The sequence below is a fragment of the Glossina fuscipes genome, unplaced genomic scaffold (genome assembly GCF_014805625.2).
Source record: "Glossina fuscipes isolate IAEA_lab_2018 unplaced genomic scaffold, Yale_Gfus_2 2, whole genome shotgun sequence".
In the NCBI taxonomy this organism is placed as follows: Eukaryota; Metazoa; Arthropoda; class Insecta; order Diptera; family Glossinidae; genus Glossina; species Glossina fuscipes.
In genome coordinates, this window is record NW_023998416.1 from 25,663,622 (window position 1) to 25,685,161 (window position 21,540).

Here is a 21,540-nt window from a genome sequence, read left to right on the forward strand (position 1 = left end):
TATTCACCTTTAGGTGAATAAGGCTACTCTTTCTTTTTCTCTAAAATGCACTATTGAGCAAGCGTTGACCACATTATAATATTTTAAACAAACATGCGCATCCCTTGCACTGAATATGTTTTTACTTGAATTTTGTAGAAAAATAAAATTTTATTTATTAGAACGCATAACATACCTTGTGAATTTATATTCTAAAACAAAAGTAAGACAAGTAAAGAAAATTTCTAATGGAAATGCTATCAAAACAAGAAAATAAAACCGACGCTATCAATTTGTATTGATGCAACCGACTTGAAAAAAAATAAAATTGTGATGGCACGAAACAATAAATGAAATTCTAAAATTGCAGAGATGTATTATGCCGGTCGTGAAACAAATCTTTATGTTCAAAAGAGAGCAACACTGCAGTGCTATTCCGAATCGATGTAAGATTGCTTATCTGCCTGTCTGACTGCTCCTAGTGTCTTGTTGGACCAAATTAACAAAAGCCGTCGGCAAAACAAAAACTTAACATTATCTAACGGACCAACTTAACAAAAACCGTCGGCAAAACAAAAACTTAACATTATCTAACATTAGAGATGGTTTCATTCAGCAATTACAACTTAATTTGATTTTGTCTTTGGTTTTTCATTTTTTAATTTATCCATGAAAACTGAAAGCAAATTTTTTAATCTAGAGAGATATTCTCCAGGATGATTTATAAGATATAATTCCGTTACTAACAGTACAATTGTTCATCAGTTAATTTTGAAAAATTTGTTTAGTATTTGTAACAAATAATAGAAACATGACTTTTAGATGAAAGAAATACGCAAAAAGCAAAAAAACATTCAGCTAAATAAAAAAGAATAAAGCAGTGTTCAAGAAATATCGTTAGTAATTAAAAAATTTTCCCGCTATGTTTAGATTTCTAGTTAAAAGCTAAAGCTGTGCTTGAATAAATCAAAGAAGTGACATTTAGTTCCGAAAAGCATTCGAATTTCATCGATGGTTTAAAATAAGACGAAAAGTTGGTTTACGGACGTTTGTTAAATCGCATATCTTCTTGCGAGTTGCCTGATGATCCCGAAGATTTAGAACTGATTAGATGGCCCCGAAGCTATTTGAAGCTGATTCTTTAACCATGAAAAAATGACGAAAGTAAACCTGTACAAGATGGTATATTCCTTTTGATAATTAAGTTTCGATTTTATTTCTTATTATTTTTCTCCGTCTTACCGCTCGATGAAATGAAATTAAATGAAAAATGTCGGTGGAATCGTAAAATGTTTCTTTCTTTAGCAATGGATACGTGGCCTCCTTTGAATTATTACATTGTCTTTTATCATTTATATCAATTTTGCAAAATATAAAATGCAATTTAATTAATAAAAAATTTTGAATAAATATTGCAACTAAACCAAATCCAAAATTATTAAATAAAATTATAGTTATTAAATATAACTATTTAATAAAGTGTAAAAAATTTGCATATTTGTATTTGTATATTGAACATTGTACATAGGAAAAAATTTCCATTTGACTGAACATCTTAAAAAAAAAAAATTTCCATTTGTTGAAAGGCTGGAAATGTTAATGGCGAGACCTCTATTAGTGAATGAAAGTCCCATGAATGTTTGTAATGTTTTAACGATAGTAGATTACCGGCAACGGAAGCTGGAATAGAGAAGATCCTCAAAGATTCAGAAATCGAAAAATTACTTTTGAAAAATACATGTCAAACACAAGCAGTATTGGTAAAGTTCATTGCAATTGAAACAACCTGCCGCTTGGAAATATGGAAGTTGGATGTCGTGCGCAAAAAAACATAGAGATGTTGGTAGTTAACAAAAGAAAATATGTCTAAATACAACACTATAGTAATTTTTACGAATTGTAAAAACTGAAAATGGCAGGAAAACTGTCGCTCATAACACTTTTCTGCAGGTTAAATATCAGAGGGATCTAATTTTTTCAAGAACAATAATTATTTTCCATATATATCAACATCCCATGTGCATGGGCACATTCAAACACAATTTCCAATATCATGAAACAAAATTATGCTATCGATGCTTCTCAATGCCATTCCACGATAAACATCTCTAGTTTATTATTCTTGCTTTTCTAATAGGATCTGTTTTCTAGAGAACCCACTTGATCAACTGTAAAAAAAAGTCTAACAAAAGAGGAGATTCCATGGATAAAGAAAGTTTCGAATACTCTTAGTCTACTTCCACTCATTTTCGAAAATGTCCGAAAATCTCCTTTCTTCATTGACGGGCTGTTGCAACCTTCTTGGCGTCTTTTATAACTTCCCATACGCGTATAGAAGCAAAAATTACTATCTGCAAGTGAAGACATTAGCATTCGATTGATTACAGACCTCCTCAGACTTCAGACATTACATTTGCTGAGAACGAAATCAATGTCTTATAATGAACTAACAACTTTCCGAATTTTATTTTTTTGTAATCAAGAAAAACACTTTATATTTCTTCTTTTACTACGGTAGTTTTCTCGGAAACGTATAAACCATCCAAAAACTTTCGAATGTCTTTGTTTTTAACTGTCGTGGATTGTTGAATTAAAGCTGCTGATCCGGAGACAGCTTCAATATCATTACCCTCAACGATAAGTTCATCTTTTTGAGCCGTAGAGTTAACAACGGTCACACCAGGAGCCATTTGAACGCGGCGAATGTACTTTTCACCCAAAAAGTTACGAATTTCAATAACGGAATTATTTTCAGAGGTGACACAGTTAATGGGGAAATGGGCGTACACGGCACGCATTTTATATTGGAAACCCACTGTTACACCTGCAAAGAATAGCAATTAGTTTATTATTTTAAACAAACAGATTAATTAAATGTTCTTACCTTTGATTAAATTTTCAATATGACTGCATACCGTACGAACAGCAGCTAATTCTTTCTTTGAGCCAAACCACTTTTCAACTTTAAGGGTACGTTTGTTAACCATATACATATCCAAAGCCAGATGTTTAAAACTACGCTTCAACGTTCCCCTTGGACCTGTAATGGTGACAACACGAGCCTTTACAGACGCCTTTATGTCCTTGGGAATCTTGACACATTGATTTGAGTTTATCGTCCTCATATTTACACTGCAATTAAATGCAAGTAAACACTATTATAGTGCAAATTTAGAAATTTAAGGAACAACTTTACTAATTAAAACTATGGTATTTATAATTTTACTTGCACTCTTAGAATTGCGAATAATTGGTCTAGGGTTAGTATTGTTATTTATATTCATGAAACATATTTCAATCTCAAACTATTGCACAAAGCTGGTCGTTTAATTGTACTCTTATATAGTAAATAATTTTTTGACTGAAATCATTGTCGTTGTTAACAATTAACATATAAAATCTAACCAGCTTTCATGTACACATATTTACGATGTCTCCAAATTAATTTTTTGCAAAAATACACTATATAAACTTACACGCTCAAAATCAACCGGAAAAAGGCTTGCTGATAGAAAGGAAATTTTTGACGTTTATAATTCAGTGGCAGCGTTGCCAGTGTAATAGCATTGGATGTAATCAGTTCGCTTTGCTTTTGTGCCGGGTATAAAAGTCGAACATTTGAAAAGCAATGCAAGCGGCGTAGTCCGAAAAATGGATCAATTTTTCAAGAGTCTGTATAATAAATATATGAATAATTATAAACTAGATATATGGAAAATCTGTAATGTAAATGTTTTCCCCGGAACTGGGAAGATAGGCTTTAAATGCAATGAAGCTTCGCTTACATACAACGCTACAATTTTAATAAGCACGGGGTTGACACCATAAAAACCAAGCTTTCCTGCCTTACCATATCATTTCATAAGAAAAAATAAAAAAATCGAGGTGTATGTAAATATACGGCTTGAGTAACAAAGGGGACTGACACAATGAGGCCTTATTCCTATTTTCGGGTTGGGGCTTTAATATTGCCGACTTTTTACAAAACTTTATGAGAATTGACAAATCATATGGTTTTGTATGACATTCACAAATAAAACTAACAGAAAACGGCGCCTAAACAAAAGATAAAAGTAATATATTTTAAGTTTATAAACTATTTATGCCATCCACCTTTGACGTATACTAATTCACATTTTTATTATATTATGTGATTTACAATTTTGGTTTATATATGTAAAAAATAAAAAACATGTAACAGAGACCATATATTTTAGGATTAAAATATATTCATCAAATAGTTTCAATTGTCTTTTCCAAACTATGGATCAATCAAAAACATCAAATATCATCGACATCTTATAGCATTCCTATATGTATCACATTTGTATCAAATACAACTCAATCTGCGGGCCGCATATTGGGCAAGAATGTTTACATGCAACAGTTGAAATCTGTTTGTTTATAATACATTTTTAAAACAACGAGCATGGATTTCGAATTAGACAACTATTTTACCCATTATGAAAATTTGGAGGTAATCTTATTTTTTGTTTGGCTTCCGAAATGTTAGATTAATTTTCGATTAAACATTATCAGGTGCATGAATTAATGCTTCGCGATCGTCCTAGGCAGCAGGCATACAAAAAAGCGATAGAATTAAATGCCAACTTTTTCAAAGATAAAATTGTATTGGATGTTGGATGCGGGACAGGAATTTTGTCCGCGTTCTGTGCGAAAGCTGGAGCAAAGTTAGTGTACGCAGTGGAAGCTTCCAATCTAGCCGAGATTGCTTTAAAAGTGATGGAAGATAATGGATTAACTTCAGTGGTAAAAGTTTTTCATTCGAAGATAGAAGATTTCTGTTTACCAACTTCGATTGCGAAGGTAGACATAATCGTTTCCGAGTGGATGGGGTTTTATTTGTTGCATGAAGGCATGTTAGATTCTGTGCTCTTTGCGCGGGATAATTTCCTTAAGCCAGATGGCCTGATGTTTCCAACCGAGTGTGCCATATATGTAGCGCCTTGTTCGGTGCCATGTCGTTTCGATGACTGGAATAATGTAGATGGTGTGTGCCTTAAGTCATTTAGCTCACAGCTAAGAAAACAAAATTCCAATAAACCTGAAATTTTGCAAATATCTCCAGAGCAATTATTGCACAGGGGGGCTGTTGCCCATTGGATGAATCTAATGGATGTTAATCGAACAGATTTGGATGAAATAGCATTTGAAGAGGTATTGGTAGCGGAGAAGTCAGGAAAACATCAAGGGTTTTGTATTTGGTTTGAATGTCGTTTTCCCAGCGAAAATTATGAGGACGCAATTATCCTTTCGACGGCCCCCAATTGTTCCATAACTCATTGGAAGCAATGTGTGGTTGTTCTTCCAGAGAATGCTTGTCTAGAAATTGACAATAACGCACCCATCTCATTTAAAATGTCAATGAGCCGAAGATCGGACGATATTCGCAAATACGATTTGGAATTTGAGTTACTAGACCCGTATGCAATAGAACATCCTGTACCATGTGAATGCTATATGACTAAATGCATACTTCTCAAGACGCACTTGCAAAATTTGGATACACATTAGTTACATAAAAATACGTTACATTTTTTATTAATACACTTGATAAGTGTAAATGCTATCTTCTCATCCGAATTGATCACGTCTGTGCGATGTCCGCTTTTTCATCGATTCTGCAATTTATACTAGCAATTATCGATAAATTGGAAAAGAACCCTTATATAAATCTAAATATATTTTCGGTGGAAACATAAAGTTAAGGACACATTTAATTGACTTATTAACAGGCTGAAGAAAATTACTAAAAATATGTTTTCTTACATATAATTGCACGATGAATAGTTATTCATAAAAATTAATTTGGATCATCAAATAAATTTCTTCATATACCTTACACCTCAATATAGCCATTACAGATTCACAGACAACTGCGTCAGCGTTTGATGCTTGTATTGATATATTTTGAATGGAGGCAGGACGCTTAATTTGGCGAACGAATTCTCTTTCAATCCTTTGATTTTGTAAATATATTTTCCCTAAATTTTTCCTAAATTAAACCCAAGTTCTGGAGCCAAAAAGTACGCAATCATGTGATCGATTTGACGGATCAACTTTGCTCAAAACTTTTCCACAAATTTCTGCGTTACTCTCACAATACAAATTTGAATGTTATAAAAAAACAAATGAAATGCTCCAAGTTTTAGGCTAAATTTCTCGATCTTATCTTTCGTAGCGGTTAAATTATTACGTCTGGAGACATTGAATTCTGACCATCATTCATATACCCACGTTTCTCATAGGCAGGTTTCAATATAGGTTCTCCTCGGCACACGAAGTTCTGTTTGAGAAAAAACCGATCTCTAATTCTCACTTTGCCAAATTCTCCGAGTAATCAGTCAATAGTGTGGTTCATGAAAAAAGCATCTTTAATCACTTCTTCGCTTAATTCTTTGCCCGCTTTATAACTATACAAAAAAAAAATAAAAAAAAAAGATGGAGTTACCTTTTACCTTTTACGCTTGCCTTTCTTCTGAGAGGCGCGGGACGACTTATTTCCAAAGAAAAGTTTAGTTATTCCCAAGAAGAACTGAATAGTAAAGACAGTTTTCGCGGGTTCAGATCTCGGTGTGGTAGAATTTGCTTTGGTTATCCCTAGAGTGAGTGTTCAGTCGATTGGGCACACATTCTCTGGGTATATTCCTTTTCTCAAAACATTTGCAATACCTAGAAGGAAAAGATCCCAGCCACAAAGTGTATATATTGTAGATCAGCACCAAATTTTAAAACGATTTAAGCATCTCCGTCTGCGGAATGTCTGGTGTAGATATTCTTCTGGTCGGAAAAATGAAGCTATGATATTGATATTGAATTCAGGCAGAGATATTGAAAGTTCTTTTACGCAGATCAGCATCGACAATGAACATATCCGGTCGAAGGACACGACCACAGCACCACATAAACTGAAAACGCCTCTGTTTTTCAAAAGTAATAAAACATTGATGTTTTGCTCATCACTCTTAAACTACACCAATTAAATCCAAAAAAAATTGGCCATGGATCCTATGGGCGATGTTGTATTATCACTGCAAAAATGTAAAAAACCGGCAATGCTCACTTAATTTTATAGTGGGTCATAATTTCAATTTTTTTTTCTAAACTTTTAAAGTAAAGTGCAATATGTGCACCCTATTCTAAAAATGGAAAGATCAGCCGCGCCCATCCAATATTATAGAGTATGAAAATTTAGTTACTGTCCTTTTTTTTTGGCACCACGACGGTGGTTACGAAAGGTTCGATCACGACAGAATCTGAACTGAACTGAAAAGCACTTATCGTTTCGGTTGACGTATTTTCACAGATAAGCGGTCATGTATCGTTACACACACACGCTAAATACCGATTATTATTGATATTTTGTTCATTCATTATAAGTAATTGTTCCCCAAATTAAAAATATAACTAGTAGAAGGATGCAAGAAACTTAATAATAATAATAATAGTAATAATAATAATAATAGAATAACAATACAAAAATCAATATTATTGGTTTGTATCGATTAGTGCTGGCAGTTGGTTGCATCTAAGCTAGATTACGTTGCAGGCGACATTGTAATTCTTTTAAGGCTCGTTGCATACTTTCGGTGCCAGGTTTTTGATAACATAAATTAAGGCAAGTTGAAACCGTATCTTGAGCTTTTCCAATTACTATGCGTCGCCTATGAAATTATAAAATAATGAAATCAGATAAGAGAATAGAATCAAGTGATATTTCTTGAGTGCAATTCACCTTGTACGAGAGCACAATGTATGGATATTTTTGGCTAAAAGTGTGATAATACAGATTGATGACTGCACCAGCTGCCATGCGTTGCCTTCATTTGCCCAAATTCGTTCGTTAATGGAAATCATTCTTTAAAAACGAAACGTAGATTCTTAATGAAAAAATTGATATGAATTCCTTTATAACTCACCTTGAATAGTATTCCATAAGAAGTTCAATGTCCAGATTCATAGCAATTAATTTTTCTGGGACTATTCCTTCGGGGAAACGTAATTGACACGCTTTAACTTCCAATTCTCTTATTATAAAAGCTAATGGAAAGCAATGCCCTGATTCGCCGAATTCCTTGACTAGAGTTTCTACTTTTGTAAATAAACGGGTGCAGGCCTGTTCGACCGAATTGGCATTTTCTACTGCTTCGTTGATAATTTTTCCCCAAACGGATTCAATTAACAGAGGATCGTTATGGTGCGAACAGTTGAGAATTGTTAGTTTGCATTCCCATAAATTGAAAGGATCAGCGAAATTTTCATATAACTGAGTTATATCATAAAGATTCCCATTTAAATTACTAATGGCTTTTGTGGCATTTACATTGGTGCCCACCAACTCAGAAACAGCATCAAGAACTGTCTTTTGTACTCTGGCAATTTCGAGCTTGCAAAATGTAAATATATTACTTTGCAAATATTTAAACATATTTAAATATATTATCATATTTTTACCTTATCTTCCAGCTCCTTAAGCAGCACTCCATTTGTAATTGAATAGCCAACGCATTCGTTGCGCATGCACATAACAGCACGAGCCAGATATTCAAGTCTTTGTTCGAGTGGAATATTTTCACTTTGGGTTGATGCTAAATTATCTAAAATACGGGCCGCCTGTACGTGATGATCATTCTTTTCATAATATTTCCATAATAAATCGATAAGTTTCAAGTTGTCGGGCGTCCGTATGACGCTGCGTCGCAGAAATTCACCTAAAGATTGCTCGCTAAGAGCTAGCAACTCAGACAACATGTCATGCACCATCAACCACTCATATACACAGACATGCAAAAGCGGATCTTTCGTTTTAACAGCCATTACGGCAATCTTTTCAATCTGATCGTTTAAATTCATTTCTTGGCAATTTTCTCTTGAATATTCCTTATTAGTATTGGCATTGCACACGGACTGATAAACTTGATCGAGCATTACGCGTACTTCTTTATAGCAATTCATTCTAGAAGAAAAGGCAACAAATTACTTGAAATTTTGCTTCTTTCCGTTCACATTACACAATTATACCTGGCTGCATAAGCTGCGTAGCCTTCGCTATCTTCTGCCGGTTCATCGCTTTGATAGTAATGAATTCCGTACTCCTCAGGATCTATTTTACAGGCACAAGCAATCGTCAATTCAATGACCCCTTCATAAAAGCCGCTTAGCGTAAACTACGAATTGTAAGCAATAGAAACAATTTCGATTTTTTATTTACTACGAACCTGTTGACAAATATTTTGTAATGGTAGATTAGGAGCAGCGTCCTTACATAGTTGTAGAGCTGTACGAAGTTTCTCTTCTTTTTCTTCAGGAAAAGTGCAATTCTTAGCATTCATCAATATTTCCGTGGCCTTAAATGACACTGCATCCTCATGACGGTACAAATTTGGACAGACGTCACGTAATTTAGCCGATATATTGCCGACGCTAGCGTTGTCTTTTAGATATGAGTGAATTAGGGAAAAAATTAGAAGTACACATGACTCGGAACCCGATAATATAAGATCCCGGAAGGTAGACGAAGCCAATAGGCACTGCTGATCCTTTGAAAGCTGACAAGCCAATAAATTAAAGTGGTGTTCGCAAAGAATTTTCCATAATGCAAATACTTCACATAAGTGTTCTAAATAAGCAAAAAAATTTTAAAAAAAGTCGAAAAGTCAATTAGCGAATATCTCAACTTTCTTAAGTCATATTTTATATCAAACGCAATTACATTGATTGCAAATCGTTACAAAAATTAATAATTATTTTTTTGGTACATGTAGTAATATTTATTATTCACGACAGAGAAAAGGGAGGAAAATCCAACCTATGTCCTACTAACAACTATGCAAAATATTCGCCAATGCTGTTGATAACATGAATCCAACGACCTCTTCAATTAATCAAGGAAAGCAATTTTTAGATATATATACTGAGTTGAGATATATATAATGAGTTTTCAAATTGGCAACGTGCTAAGCTAATCGCTTGCTCTCACGGCATTGAACCTTCATCATCAGCTTGGTTGGAATGCTTATTCAGCTGTAAAGCCTAACCATTCCTAAGTGTGTTTAATCAATGGTCAATAGATTCTAAAAATGGTTCTGTTTGCACTCAATCTATCTTCGCAATAATCGCAAAACTTGAGTTCGTAGCCTATTTTGTAATATTTGTTGATTGAAACTTATAATGATCAAAAATACCAGCGAGGGTGAAAATAAATGCGTTACATACATTTAAACTTACTTATGAAATAATTTAACGCTGTTAATGAACGTTTTTCTTCTGCTTGAGCTTGCTCAACGGCGTTTAAATGTGGATCGTTAGCAGCCATATTTGTACTTTGTATTGAAGATCCGTAACCATTCGACATCGTAGCTTGAGCGCTGTAATTCCTCAATGTACCTATGGAAAAATATGTTTTTTTTTTTGTTCAATGGTCTTAATAGAGTTACTTATTAAATTACAGGAAAGTTCATTCACTGAGTTTGCTTCCAAAAAATTTCTAATCGCATATAATTCCTCCAGAATGAGCGTACAATCATTTTGGTTAAGATTACTATTGAGGTTGCTGTCAGTGCAACGCAATTTCCATATAGGGCGCACTAAACGCGTCACGTACAAATATAAACCATCATGTTTGGACGAATAGACAACAGGAGCATTCAAATCATTAACACCAGCTATGCCTGCAGGTTGATTAGCCACTATTAAGTTTGGGAAAGACACTTTTTTGTTAGGATATTTGATTGAAAAGATCATAGCGTACGTACCTGGGCTTAAAGGATAATGCGATTGCTGAAAGGTTCCTTGCATTTGAGTAGCGTTCAGCGTTCGATTAGGAATAACTCCACCATAAGGATTAGTCATTGGCGTTGACATGAACATTTGCGGCGACTGTCTATGCTCCATACCTGTTGATCCCATTGTCATCGAAATATTTTGATATGGCAATTTATTGAACCCGCCAGGTATATTGCCAAGCATTTGATTAGATAGTGATGGTTCACCACCGTACAACATAAATGCTTGAGCAGCCCACATAGCCAAATCGCTAGAACGGTATTGTTCGGTACAAGCCAGCAGCAACGCTGTAACGCAAGCTTCTCGTTCACCTTGAACCTGTCCAAATCAAACTGTATGTTTAAAGTCGATAAGAAAACATTATATACTTACGCGGAAAAATGCTTTTACGGCCTCATGATGCGGACCATGACACGCTGTTAGCAACTGTTGCAATATGTCGACTGGTTTTAACAACGCTATAATGTGTGCTCCCTGATTTGTTAACAGTACAACCTTTTTTGATTTTTGTGCTCTACGCAAAAGTGATTGTAAATTAGCTTTACACCGGTCGGGTATCTCAGCCAGATTCCAAACTATTCCGTCTAGAGGAATAATTGTTGTTGATTCGGTCAAATAAGGGCGATGAGGAAAAGGGGCTGAGCTAATGGACCAGAGTATATCTTGATCCTGTTGCGGAGTTGATGCTAATAGCAATGTGCCTTCACTGTAGTGAGCCGAATGAACCTGTCTAGGTTTGTTAACAGTTGTATTAGGTGTGTAGCCCGGAGGGAGACGGACATGAATGAGATATAATCCTGAATGCCGTTTCGGATCTGGTGGACATTTAATAGACGAGGCAGGTGATGGTGGCAAACTACTATTTGGACACGTGCCAGCTGGTACTTTAGTGGGTGACTGCTGTTGAACCATCGGGGATACCGATGGCAATATTTGACTCATTTGTTGCATTTGTGTTAGTGTTAAAAATGTTATAGAAAAGCTAAGACGCACTCCGCATTGGGTAACAGCTAATAAGTGCAAATTAGCGCAATCATCTATGGAAAGAGGACATATAGATTTAATACCCTTGAAAACTGAAGGGTCAACTGTTCTGTATGAAAAAAGAAAAAAGCATTATAGATTTAAGTTGTCCTCATTTTCTGGTGTTGACTAACGTACTTGACAATGTTGCTAGCGCTTTGAACAATTTCATTCTGCGTGAGTTTTGCTATGCGTCGCATTGTGTTGCAGTCTCTACCCATATCCCAAGCTTCGATAGAACCCTTTTCGGTTAGAACATATAGCAATTGGCGACTATTATCGATAGCCAAATGCACAATAGGATCAATTTCCTTAAAAAAAGAAAAAGTCAAAACAGCTTTGCAAGAACGTCAGTTGAACGAAGAGTACTTACTGAAAATACTTTTAAAAAGCTAGGGACTATATATGAGATAATGCTTTGTGAATGGTTCACTTTCTTGCACCTTTTTCCAAACCACGTTGATTCTGCCTGATAGGCAATTTCGTAAAGATTACCATCGCGGCCACCAAGAAATATCCGGCCATCGTTACTACCCTGTACAACATTAATGGCAACATTATCAGTGCCTAGTATAAATATCGGTTTATTCATCAATTGCATCTCTTGGAATGTGGTTCTGCTCGGTATATTACGCGAGGGTGATGAAATAGTTTTTGTTGCATCACCAAATGTGACTCCTAAAATAGAAATTTCAGTCAATAAGATTAAACGACAAACCACATAAACTTACCCAAAATTACTATTTCTATTGGAGTCGTTAATATCATAAGGAACTTAACATCGTTTATAAAAACACCTGCCTTTGGTTTCACCAAACCGACGCTCACAATTAAATGGTTTAATCCATCGTAATAGGCAACATCGCGCACTTGCTCATAGGTCCAAATCTATGAAAAAATACGACATTTTTAAATTTGCTGCACATTATTTACACGTGTGAAAATTTATTTTACGTATATCTCAGAATCGATAGTCAACCATGCGCGTCCAATTTCGGGAAAGAGCCCCATCATACAATGGCATTTTATGTCTGCATTAATAAATGAATATTATCATTAAATAAATATTCGTTATTTGCAAACTTACGTTTAAAATGTTCTAGTATTTCGGGTGGTATAGGAATTTTGTTTACGGTCTGTACTTGATTTAACTGCTTATGGCCCATTGACAAACTGGACAACGTCTGGTAATCATAATCGTTGAGGCCACTAGCTGTAGCCATACCATGTTGGCTGACACCCGCCATCTTTAAATTAGTTGCGGCAAAATATTAATAAACTGATAGAAATAATTTATGACTTACTTCGAGCAGGTCGGGCGCCGACAAATCCTCAAATTCATATTTATCCAGCATGTGCTTTGCTATATCGAACAAATCCACTTGTACAGAGTTCATTGTGTTTCGTTGCTGCTATATATATCACACAAACTACAAGTAATAAAAAATATATAAGACGTATACTCGGAATAATACCAAGTTCCTGAAATTTTTATATTGATATAAAAGTAAAAAAAAAAAGGAAGTCTTCATCGACTATATAAAATTCTTGTCATATTGTACTCTGCGCCGCGCGTTTTTAGTCCGCTTAGACGTTGCCACATGTTGAATTTGTGTTCTTCGGTTTAGTTGATTTAGATACTTAACAAATAACTACGGATGGCAATAAATACGAACAGCAATGGAAGGAATGAAAGAACTTCGAAATTTAAGATTTTATTTTCAACATTTATCACAAATTCCAATAAATAGAAATAAATTACATAAATAAGTTTTATAAAAGGTCGGGAAGTTGAAGTCCCACCCAAAAATTATATCAGCCTACTTACTGTTTAGTTAATTATGCAATAAATTGAATTGCCCGTTTAATTTTTTAAATCCTATTATTATTATTATTATAAATTTAGCCAGAGAATAAATTCTAAGACTAAAGTCTTAAAGCACTAGCATCTAGGGCTATCGGCTTTTATTAAAAAACTCTACCGCACTTGAGGTTTGAACCCACGACTATTGAGTTGCTAGTCGAGACTCTTGCCTACTCGGCCACTCAGGCGGATTTTTTAAATCCTATGATTTTCCTATACTGCGAGAATAGTTAATAATAATAATATATATCAGATATATATATATATATATATAGTTTATATAATAACATATAATTTTAAAGTCATAAAAATTCACTTTAAATTGTAAAAATAAATCATAGTACATCGTAGCTGAGCTCGAATTAAGGAAGAAAGAAGAAATTTATATCTGGCAACAGTCCTTACACAGATGTTATTTAACGTTATTTGCTGAAATATAATAAATCAACTACATCTCGGCGAATTTTCGGTTGTTGATATAACTTTTACAACTTTCAAGTGAAAAGTTTTTAATATACAAAAAGTTCATGGAAAATTAAATAACGGAATTTTCATTACTGACTGAAATTTAATCCCGCCTGCAATTAAAGCAGTATGGATGTGAAGGCATTAATTGGTGACGTAGATATTTCTACGTCTGGGAAGGTGGATGAAGTCTTAGAATTAATTAAGGGAAAAGAGGTCCGTTTTCTTTTTATCGAACAACATTAGTTTTATATTTAGAGTCTTTAAAAATAGGAATGCATCAATATTGAGTTGGAGGCTCTTCTTGCAAAACAAGATCATGTGGAGGCAAAAATGAATGGCATTCATAAAGCTTTATCTGTGCTGCAGGAAGTTCTCAAAGATTCCAACAAGTTGGATTGGCAAATAGTACACACAGCTCAGTTGGCGGAGTCAGTGAGTGCAAAAGTTCGCCGTTTAGATTTGGCCCGAAGTCGAGTGTCTGAATGTCAGCAACGGGTGCATGACTTGATTGATTTGCAACTTTGTAGTCAAGGTGTTGAGAAGGCAATACAGGATGAAGATTACGAAATAGGTGCAGGTCATATAAGCCGTTTTTTATCTATGGATTTGCAACTATTAAAACGTACAGCAGATGATGTTCAAGGTTCAGTGAGCTCAGTAAGTGAGGCTGTACAAACCCTGGAGGCTGCAACTGTTGAAATGCGTGATTTAGTTGTGCGGCGTTTTGACGAAGCTGTAAAAAAGGATGATTTAGCTTCAGTGGAAAGATTTTTCAAAATTTTTCCTTTACTTGGCCGTCACGAAGAAGGAATTGAAAAATTTTCTTATTACATATGCACGAAACTATCCGCAAAAGCAAAAAAAGAATTGAACAACGCATTAGACATCGCGAAAGCGGAAAAGCGGTTACCTGTAGCGTATGCGGACGCTTTAACTTCTCTTTTAGAAAACTTTGCCCGTGTCATTGAGGTTAATCAACCGATAGTAGAAGCGTGTTATGGCTTGGGCCATATGTTACACATGTTAACTGTTTTACAACGTCAATGTGATCTTGATATAAAAAACTTAATTTTGGAATTTAACAAAAACCGGAAAATTTCCTTTCGTGTTCAGCAAGTTAACGAAAGTATACGTAATTCGCAAACCAATTCTGCAAATTCACCGTCATTGGGACATTATCGCAAGGCATCAGGCGGATCAATTGACAAATTGAATCCCAAAGATTTAGATGCAATAATAGCTGAAATTACTCTTATGCATTCCAGGGCAGAGTTATACTTTCGTTTTATGAAACGTCGTGTAACGGTAAATAATTTGTCGCAGTCGTTAATTCAGTAGTAGTAGTAGTTGTAGTGGTAGTAGTGCACATAAATCCACAAGAATTTTTTGATCCTTAGTTAATATCTAATAATAGCTTGGTTCGTTCTTTCTAGGCTGATATTGAAGCATGTTCCTTAGATGAAAATGAACAGCAAGATCAAATGGATAAACTGAGCAAACTATTAGGTCAATGCGATCTTAGTCGCCAAATGCAAGAGCTACTAGCAATATATCTACTCTTGGAGAAGTGAGTTTTGTCTTCTAATATAGTAAATTTTCTGACATGCCTGCACTTATTTTAGATACTTCATGGAAGGAAGTGTAATTAAGGCTATTGCTTTAGATGCTTATGAGAATGGTCAGCAATGTTCATCAATGGTGGACGATGTGTTTTTTGTAGTGCGCAAATCTATAAGACGCGCTCTCTCCAGTCAATCGATCAATGGAACTTGCGCTGTGATAAATAACGCGGCATCATGTTTGGAAAGCGATTTCGTAAATGCCTTACGGTCGCCTTTAAAAGTCGGGTATCCTTCGGGATACATCGATTTGGCTCAGGCTTATAATGCTATACAGACGACACTGCAGCAGGGTAAGCTGCAGTCTAACGACTCGGAAAAAGCACGAGTAAATTTTTTGATACAGTTAAATAATGCAGACATGTCGACTGAGTATATCGAAACACTTTGGTTAACAATGGAACAAGAAATAGTTGGAACATTTCCCGCCATGTCTGCTGTAGAGCGTCAAATAATTGATAGTTGCGTAGCTGAATTAAAATCCGTACGCGATACTTTAAAAGCTTGTGTCGACTTTGGTATGCATCAGTTACGTTCAAGTGCTATTAAGCCGCGCCTACACCCATGGATTGATCAGTATCTTAATTACAAACACCATTTAAGCGAGGTACAAGAAAACAATTTTATTCTATTCATTTTTAATATTTCAAGGAATTACTTTCGAATCGTTTAGGAGGAGTTGGCAGCTTACGAAGCCGGCGAGACATTTGTACAATATTTGATCGTTCAGATCGATGGTTTCCTCAGTTCTTTTAAGCTGATCCTAACTGTACGTAATTACGATGCTTTAGTTATCATTTTAGCAACCGAGTTAACGTCTCGTCTGGAGAGGGCTATTAAAAAATGCACTTTCAATCGCGTAAGTTCAAGCAACAGCGTTTCCTATATTTCTAGCTGTATACTCGTTATTTCTTTTTTTCATTTTTTATTCTTGAATATAGTTAGGTGGCTTGGTTCTAGAACAAGAAATTCGCGTTTTAGGTGCTTATTTAGCAAACGCGACGTCTTGGTCCTGGTCTGTGCGTGACAAAATGACACGACTAACACAAATTGCGACAATCTTGAATTTGGAAAAAGTATCGGAGCTTAATGAATATTGGGATCCAGAAAACTCTAGCGAGTCACCATCGTGGCGCATTACGCCAAACGAAGTTCGCACAATTTTAACGTTAAGGTGGGCTTTAAATAATTTTCGAATCTAATTTCATTGTTAATGACTGGACGAATGAAAACTCGAATGTAAATTGTACGTATGTCTAAATTATGTCCATTCGAAAAGCTAAATGTCCGCCTCCCCCACCAGAAAGGCGGTTTTGCTTATAATTCTGATTTTAATGTAGCGCGAGCTGAGAAAGGCAGCCAACACATTTTTAGTCGATGTTCATTCGCCAAATATGCAAATTGGCTAGAAAATTCCAGAAATTTTCAAGCTTGTCGCTTTCTATCAAATATTTTTTTTCAATTTGCTGAAAATTCTTACCCATTTTTATATCCACCGCTGAAGGATGAGCGTATGCATGCTCAACTTTATTTTTTTTTTATAATGTATGTAAAACCCAAACGGAAACTTCAGATACTCTATAAATACTCTATACTACATATTCCTGAACAGCGTGAAATTCTGAATTGATTTTAGCCACGTCGGTCCTTCTGTGTGATATTCGTTGTTGGGACTCTCCTGGTCGCTAAAATTAATATATCGAGTTCAAATTTGGTAGAAACATTGGAAGTTCTTGTACGCATGTTGGTATTGAGAATCGGCCGCAGTAGAGCATAAGCTGTAGGCGGCTCCGTTTTTCTTGTCAAAAATTTGTGTTTTTGTTCCTTACTCAAAAATTATAAAAGTATAAAAAGAAGAAGGCTGAAATTTTCCTTATTTACTTTACGGAACAGTCTAAAAAATGAAGCAATTAAAGTGACCGCATATGAAAAAAGTTGACGAGCTGTATTCCTTTAACTTGGTTTACCTACAAAATCTGCAGGAGAGTGATTAAATTTGATACGGCCGCACATTTGATGCAAGGACGAAAACTATCAAAAATGATTCGGGGCGACACCTCTTCTCGCAAGAGTTTTTCTAGTCTTTACGTGTGCAAAAATGAATAGATCGGCCATACCCACCCACACGAAGTTACAAGAGATTAAATTCTACTTTTTTCATTTTTTTTGGGGTTTTATGTTTATTTATCATAAGGCAAACAAGACAGAATGTTTGAAACTATTTCGTGTATTCCTCAAATGAATGTATTCCTGTCTAACAATTTATATGACGAACACCATGACGAAAAGGATTCATTTTTTCTTGTACCAGCGATATGGGCATCAAATAAAAGGACTTGGAGGGCAGAATGCGACAAGCTAAGCGTATTGATTGTCATGACGTGGTATATTAATTTATCTTAACAATACCGTTTAACGAAAGAAAAATTCTATCGCATTCACTTTTTTATAACAGTAATTAAAAACATGATGCGCCAAAGATTTTAATGGTGGTAGGTATGCGAGATTCGGTCCCAAGCAGCATATAATTTTCTTACTTGTTATATATATTAATTGCTGGTAAACATATCTTTCCTTCTTTATTGTTTCTTACAGAACTGATTTTCGTATGGAGGAAATTAAGCGCCTACGATTTTAAATATGGGCAACTTTTGGAATAATCTTTAAATTTAAATTTGTAGAAAAAAAAAAACAATATTTAAGAACTTTCCCGCTTTCTCCGAATACTGAACCAATGATTGAAGTCGAGCCGTAGTAACAATTGCGATAATGGCGTTGTACAGGGCGCTGCCTTAAGACCGACTAACAAATTTATAAGCTGCTCAATTAATCCTCCAAATCTGCAATTTCCTCAAATAACATATTTGTCTGCTGCAAAATTCAAACAGTTTAATTTACCTCTCATCCAGCTCATTAATGCTCTTGTCGATATGTTCATCACCTTCGCCTTTAGCCTTTAAATTGCAGAAATCTTCACAAATGTGAAAAATTTCATTAATTATAAGATAAACAGGATTACTAGAGTGAAGGGTTGTCGAGTGTAGGATATTCGTTTTGCTTGTGTTTTCCTACATTAGAGTAAGTAAAAGGTAAAAATAATTTTACACTTATGAATTTAAGAACTTACATCAGTCAATAGGAAACACAAAGATAGGACATTGGCTTGGAAAATACTATGAGCTCTCTGGATTTGTTCGAAATCAGCCTTATTCAATATAGTATTCATAAGGATGCTATATTGACCTGTGTGATAAAAAATTTTGATAAAAGTTTCCAGATATATGTATTTACACTTACTCTCTAATACATCAACTTGTATATAATATTGAAGATTATCAACAAAAAACATAAGCTGATTGCGTAAATGAATTATCTGGCTTTGATTTGCTTTATGCGCATTCGCTTTCGATTCCCTTGTATGCTGATACCATATCATATGTAAATCATACTGCATTTTTTTAATAAGGAGTAGAAATCGAAATAATACGTTATACCGTTCGATCACTTTCGGAGAGAATAATAAATGAAGTGGCCAATTAATTTTGTATTGAAGTTGAATTAATTGAAAAAACCCGAATTCATGAGTAGATTCGTCGACATCCAAATTCGTCTTAGGTATGCAAAGGGAAAATTGTTCCAAATCTTCTGTAACTCCTACGCCCTGAGCAGCGCACTGTAAATAAAATTAATACGTAAGTAAAAGATAAGGGACAATAAAACTTTATAAACATTTCCGTCTGGAGAATGATTTATTTATATGTGGATACCTCAAAGGCTTTAACAAAATCTCGAACCCTATTTTCGTCATCAATACTTTTATTGATGATATAAGTTTGACGAATAAACTCCAAAAATAATTCTCCGCGGCCAATTAAATAAAAATCTTTAACCAATCTGGAAGAGAACGAAACAGGAGTTTTACTTAAGTTCAATTTGTGTTTAAAATGAAATGCAACTTACCTTAATTGTTGTACTAGGTCAGCTTGATTGATTGCTATTTCAGATAATCGAGTAGTTACGTATAATTTAATTTCATCTATAACTCGCTCATAATGAGATACGTTTAGATCTATATCATTTTGTAAGTCCTGTATTTTGGTAAAATAAATGTGCTCCTTTTCATTCCATAAAGAGAGTTCACTTTTGAATAAATTGTTTTCGGTCTTGTTCCAGGTGTGAACTCCCTTGTTTGACTTGTGAGAATTAACCTTAAAAATAAGAACAGTTTGACCTATAAAGAGAACTTTTTCAGCCCAACTGGATGATAAATATTGAGGCAATAAATCATAACATATTTCGTAACGCCATATATCAGCATAATTGCTGGCGGCTTCCTAAAAAATAATAATAATTAATAATGCCAGTTAAAATAGAGCAATAGAAATATTTTTAAAAAACTTACTGATAAGGAAGTGGTAGTATGCTTGCTGCTGCCAATACTTGTACCCTTTTCACTTTCGGTTGCACTTTCATTATGTGTCTCGGATGATTGTATAAAAAACTCACCATAACTATCAATAAGTTTCGCATACAATATCCAATGGGTCAATTGCTTTAGAAATATGGCATTTACAGATGCTTGAATTCTAGCGATGGGGAAAAAATCTACAATGAATACTTTCCAAAAAACGCTTATGCATACTTTCAGTACGTTTTCATCGCTTTGTAAATGCGAGCGTCACCATGAAGACTATTCTTTTGTATATATTGTACGATAGTGCAGCCATGCAATTTGTACATTCGAATTCCTCGTATCAATTTTGTTAGATATGTTGCCAAAGGTTCATATTCTTGCAACTTTTGATAAATAAACAATAAGGAATGAGTGGGATTTTGAATGTAACGTCTCTCGAGGTCGGAAATTTCCGTTACATAATCGTCGAGCGAATCGTCAATGCCATTTACAAATGCCTTTAAGTACAATCCAGTTTGCAGAGGTTCTGCAATTATTTTAAAATTTTTTTAATAAACTACCATATGTCAATGTCTTTGTTTTTTGTTTTGCTACTTTACCAATATCCGTTTCCACAATGTTAGTGCTGTTTTGATTCGCTCCGTAAATTTTTGAAAATTTCGCAACATTCCGTAAGAGATTTACGATTTTTATAATGTCATCCATAATTTTTATTTCACATGGATGTAAGAATGCTGACACAGCGTCCGATACCTGCAATGTTCTAGTATCAATGTTTGAAAAAGTTTCAAAATGATACACTTACTACAAATTCCTGTATTGGCAAACGTTTGGAGTGCAAATTAAGGCACGATAGCAATATGTCATGGATCATTTTTACAAGGTATTAAAGATAACTTTCACTTTATTTAATGGTAAACGATTTCATAAAAAATAAATTTGTTTAATCTATGTACATTATTTCGTGCGAATATGATTTTTATTTGCAATTTCGATGCAATAGCGATGAGAGATGTAGGTAATCGTGTTATCGATTTTGTCGAATTTTTTAATCGCGCAGACTTTTTACATAGAATATATTTTGATCATAACTCATGCAAGGTAGCGGTTTGTAGAATATATTAGTGTGGAATTGGATGGAATTGTTTGGAAAATTCAAGAGCAATGAAAACCATTGTAATTTATATATGAAAAGCCACGCTAGATTTCTTGAAGTCAAAAATTTTCGGCTTTGATTTTGTGTAGAAGGTGTGATTTCGGCTACGATTTTGTTTTTTATTATCTAAGCATTCGACAATGCTTTCAGTCAATAATCATTCCCGTCACAAACACCTACCTTCTCAGCGTCCAAATAAATAATTTTATTC

The 21,540-nt window shown here is 34.6% G+C and overlaps 5 protein-coding genes across 9 annotated transcripts; 2 read left to right on the plus strand and 3 right to left on the minus strand.

Moving 5' to 3' along the window:
• Positions 1-2,415: 2,415 nt before the first annotated feature.
• LOC119633494 (60S ribosomal protein L9) lies at positions 2,416-3,512 on the minus strand. 3 transcript variants are annotated; one of them, XM_038027077.1, is made up of 3 exons: positions 3,456-3,512; positions 2,864-3,111; positions 2,416-2,803 (listed from the first exon to the last, which is right to left on the minus strand). In XM_038027077.1, the coding sequence occupies exons 2-3, from the start codon at positions 3,102-3,104 to the stop codon at positions 2,472-2,474; spliced, it is 573 nt and encodes a 190-aa protein (XP_037883005.1). In that variant the 5' UTR covers positions 3,105-3,111; positions 3,456-3,512; the 3' UTR covers positions 2,416-2,471. The 3 variants fall into 3 exon arrangements, with proteins under 3 accessions (XP_037883005.1, XP_037883006.1, XP_037883007.1); XM_038027078.1 differs by having other exon boundaries at positions 3,385-3,474; XM_038027079.1 differs by lacking the exon at positions 3,456-3,512 and adding an exon at positions 3,206-3,344.
• An 883-nt stretch (positions 3,513-4,395) lies between these two features.
• Positions 4,396-6,143, plus strand: LOC119633558 (probable protein arginine N-methyltransferase 6.1). The gene is made up of 2 exons (XM_038027167.1): positions 4,396-4,456; positions 4,519-6,143. The coding sequence occupies exons 1-2, from the start codon at positions 4,409-4,411 to the stop codon at positions 5,512-5,514; spliced, it is 1,044 nt and encodes a 347-aa protein (XP_037883095.1). The 5' UTR covers positions 4,396-4,408; the 3' UTR covers positions 5,515-6,143.
• Positions 6,144-7,418: 1,275 nt separating this feature from the next.
• On the minus strand, positions 7,419-13,411 carry LOC119633747 (nuclear pore complex protein Nup154). Its single transcript, XM_038027456.1, has 16 exons — positions 13,113-13,411; positions 12,896-13,055; positions 12,763-12,839; positions 12,540-12,696; positions 12,182-12,486; positions 11,947-12,119; positions 11,158-11,878; positions 10,755-11,103; positions 10,449-10,688; positions 10,228-10,386; positions 9,219-9,619; positions 9,022-9,167; positions 8,455-8,956; positions 7,920-8,386; positions 7,736-7,858; positions 7,419-7,664 (listed from the first exon to the last, which is right to left on the minus strand). The coding sequence occupies exons 1-16, from the start codon at positions 13,203-13,205 to the stop codon at positions 7,529-7,531; spliced, it is 4,209 nt and encodes a 1,402-aa protein (XP_037883384.1). The 5' UTR covers positions 13,206-13,411; the 3' UTR covers positions 7,419-7,528.
• Positions 13,412-14,093: 682 nt separating this feature from the next.
• Positions 14,094-18,422, plus strand: LOC119633469 (conserved oligomeric Golgi complex subunit 4). The gene is made up of 7 exons (XM_038027042.1): positions 14,094-14,353; positions 14,411-15,445; positions 15,574-15,707; positions 15,763-16,366; positions 16,433-16,618; positions 16,701-16,933; positions 18,355-18,422. Exons 1-7 carry the CDS (start codon positions 14,267-14,269, stop codon positions 18,395-18,397), a joined length of 2,322 nt encoding a protein of 773 aa, XP_037882970.1. The 5' UTR covers positions 14,094-14,266; the 3' UTR covers positions 18,398-18,422.
• A 10-nt stretch (positions 18,423-18,432) lies between these two features.
• Positions 18,433-21,145, minus strand: LOC119633470 (gamma-tubulin complex component 4 homolog). 3 transcript variants are annotated; one of them, XM_038027044.1, is made up of 10 exons: positions 20,979-21,145; positions 20,773-20,926; positions 20,411-20,699; positions 20,162-20,345; positions 19,720-20,093; positions 19,527-19,653; positions 19,057-19,432; positions 18,887-19,002; positions 18,658-18,827; positions 18,433-18,599 (listed from the first exon to the last, which is right to left on the minus strand). In XM_038027044.1, exons 1-10 carry the CDS (start codon positions 21,045-21,047, stop codon positions 18,458-18,460), a joined length of 2,001 nt encoding a protein of 666 aa, XP_037882972.1. In that variant the 5' UTR covers positions 21,048-21,145; the 3' UTR covers positions 18,433-18,457. The 3 variants fall into 3 exon arrangements, with proteins under 3 accessions (XP_037882972.1, XP_037882973.1, XP_037882971.1); XM_038027045.1 differs by having other exon boundaries at positions 18,887-19,432; positions 20,773-20,907; XM_038027043.1 differs by having other exon boundaries at positions 18,887-19,432.
• Positions 21,146-21,540: the final 395 nt, after the last annotated feature.

Excerpts from the sequence above, each read along its gene's own strand:
- LOC119633494 (XM_038027077.1), bottom strand. The coding sequence starts at position 3,104 with ATGAGGACGATAAACTCAAATCAATGTGTCAAGATTCCCAAGGACATA. Across the intron at positions 2,804-2,863 it reads TATTGAAAATTTAATCAAAG|GTGTAACAGTGGGTTTCCAA; the intron begins GTAAGAACATTT and ends TATTCTTTGCAG.
- LOC119633558 (XM_038027167.1), top strand. The coding sequence starts at position 4,409 with ATGGATTTCGAATTAGACAACTATTTTACCCATTATGAAAATTTGGAG. Across the intron at positions 4,457-4,518 it reads CCCATTATGAAAATTTGGAG|GTGCATGAATTAATGCTTCG; the intron begins GTAATCTTATTT and ends AAACATTATCAG.
- LOC119633747 (XM_038027456.1), bottom strand. The coding sequence starts at position 13,205 with ATGAACTCTGTACAAGTGGATTTGTTCGATATAGCAAAGCACATGCTG. Across the intron at positions 10,387-10,448 it reads CTCAGTGAATGAACTTTCCT|GTACATTGAGGAATTACAGC; the intron begins GTAATTTAATAA and ends ATTTTTCCATAG. Across the intron at positions 9,168-9,218 it reads TACAAAATATTTGTCAACAG|TTTACGCTAAGCGGCTTTTA; the intron begins GTTCGTAGTAAA and ends TACAATTCGTAG.
- LOC119633469 (XM_038027042.1), top strand. The coding sequence starts at position 14,267 with ATGGATGTGAAGGCATTAATTGGTGACGTAGATATTTCTACGTCTGGG. Across the intron at positions 15,446-15,573 it reads TTATGAAACGTCGTGTAACG|GCTGATATTGAAGCATGTTC; the intron begins GTAAATAATTTG and ends CGTTCTTTCTAG. Across the intron at positions 15,708-15,762 it reads ATATATCTACTCTTGGAGAA|ATACTTCATGGAAGGAAGTG; the intron begins GTGAGTTTTGTC and ends CACTTATTTTAG.
- LOC119633470 (XM_038027043.1), bottom strand. The coding sequence starts at position 21,047 with ATGATCCATGACATATTGCTATCGTGCCTTAATTTGCACTCCAAACGT. Across the intron at positions 20,094-20,161 it reads ATACTACCACTTCCTTATCA|GAAGCCGCCAGCAATTATGC; the intron begins GTAAGTTTTTTA and ends ATTATTTTTTAG. Across the intron at positions 19,654-19,719 it reads GACCTAGTACAACAATTAAG|ATTGGTTAAAGATTTTTATT; the intron begins GTAAGTTGCATT and ends GTTCTCTTCCAG.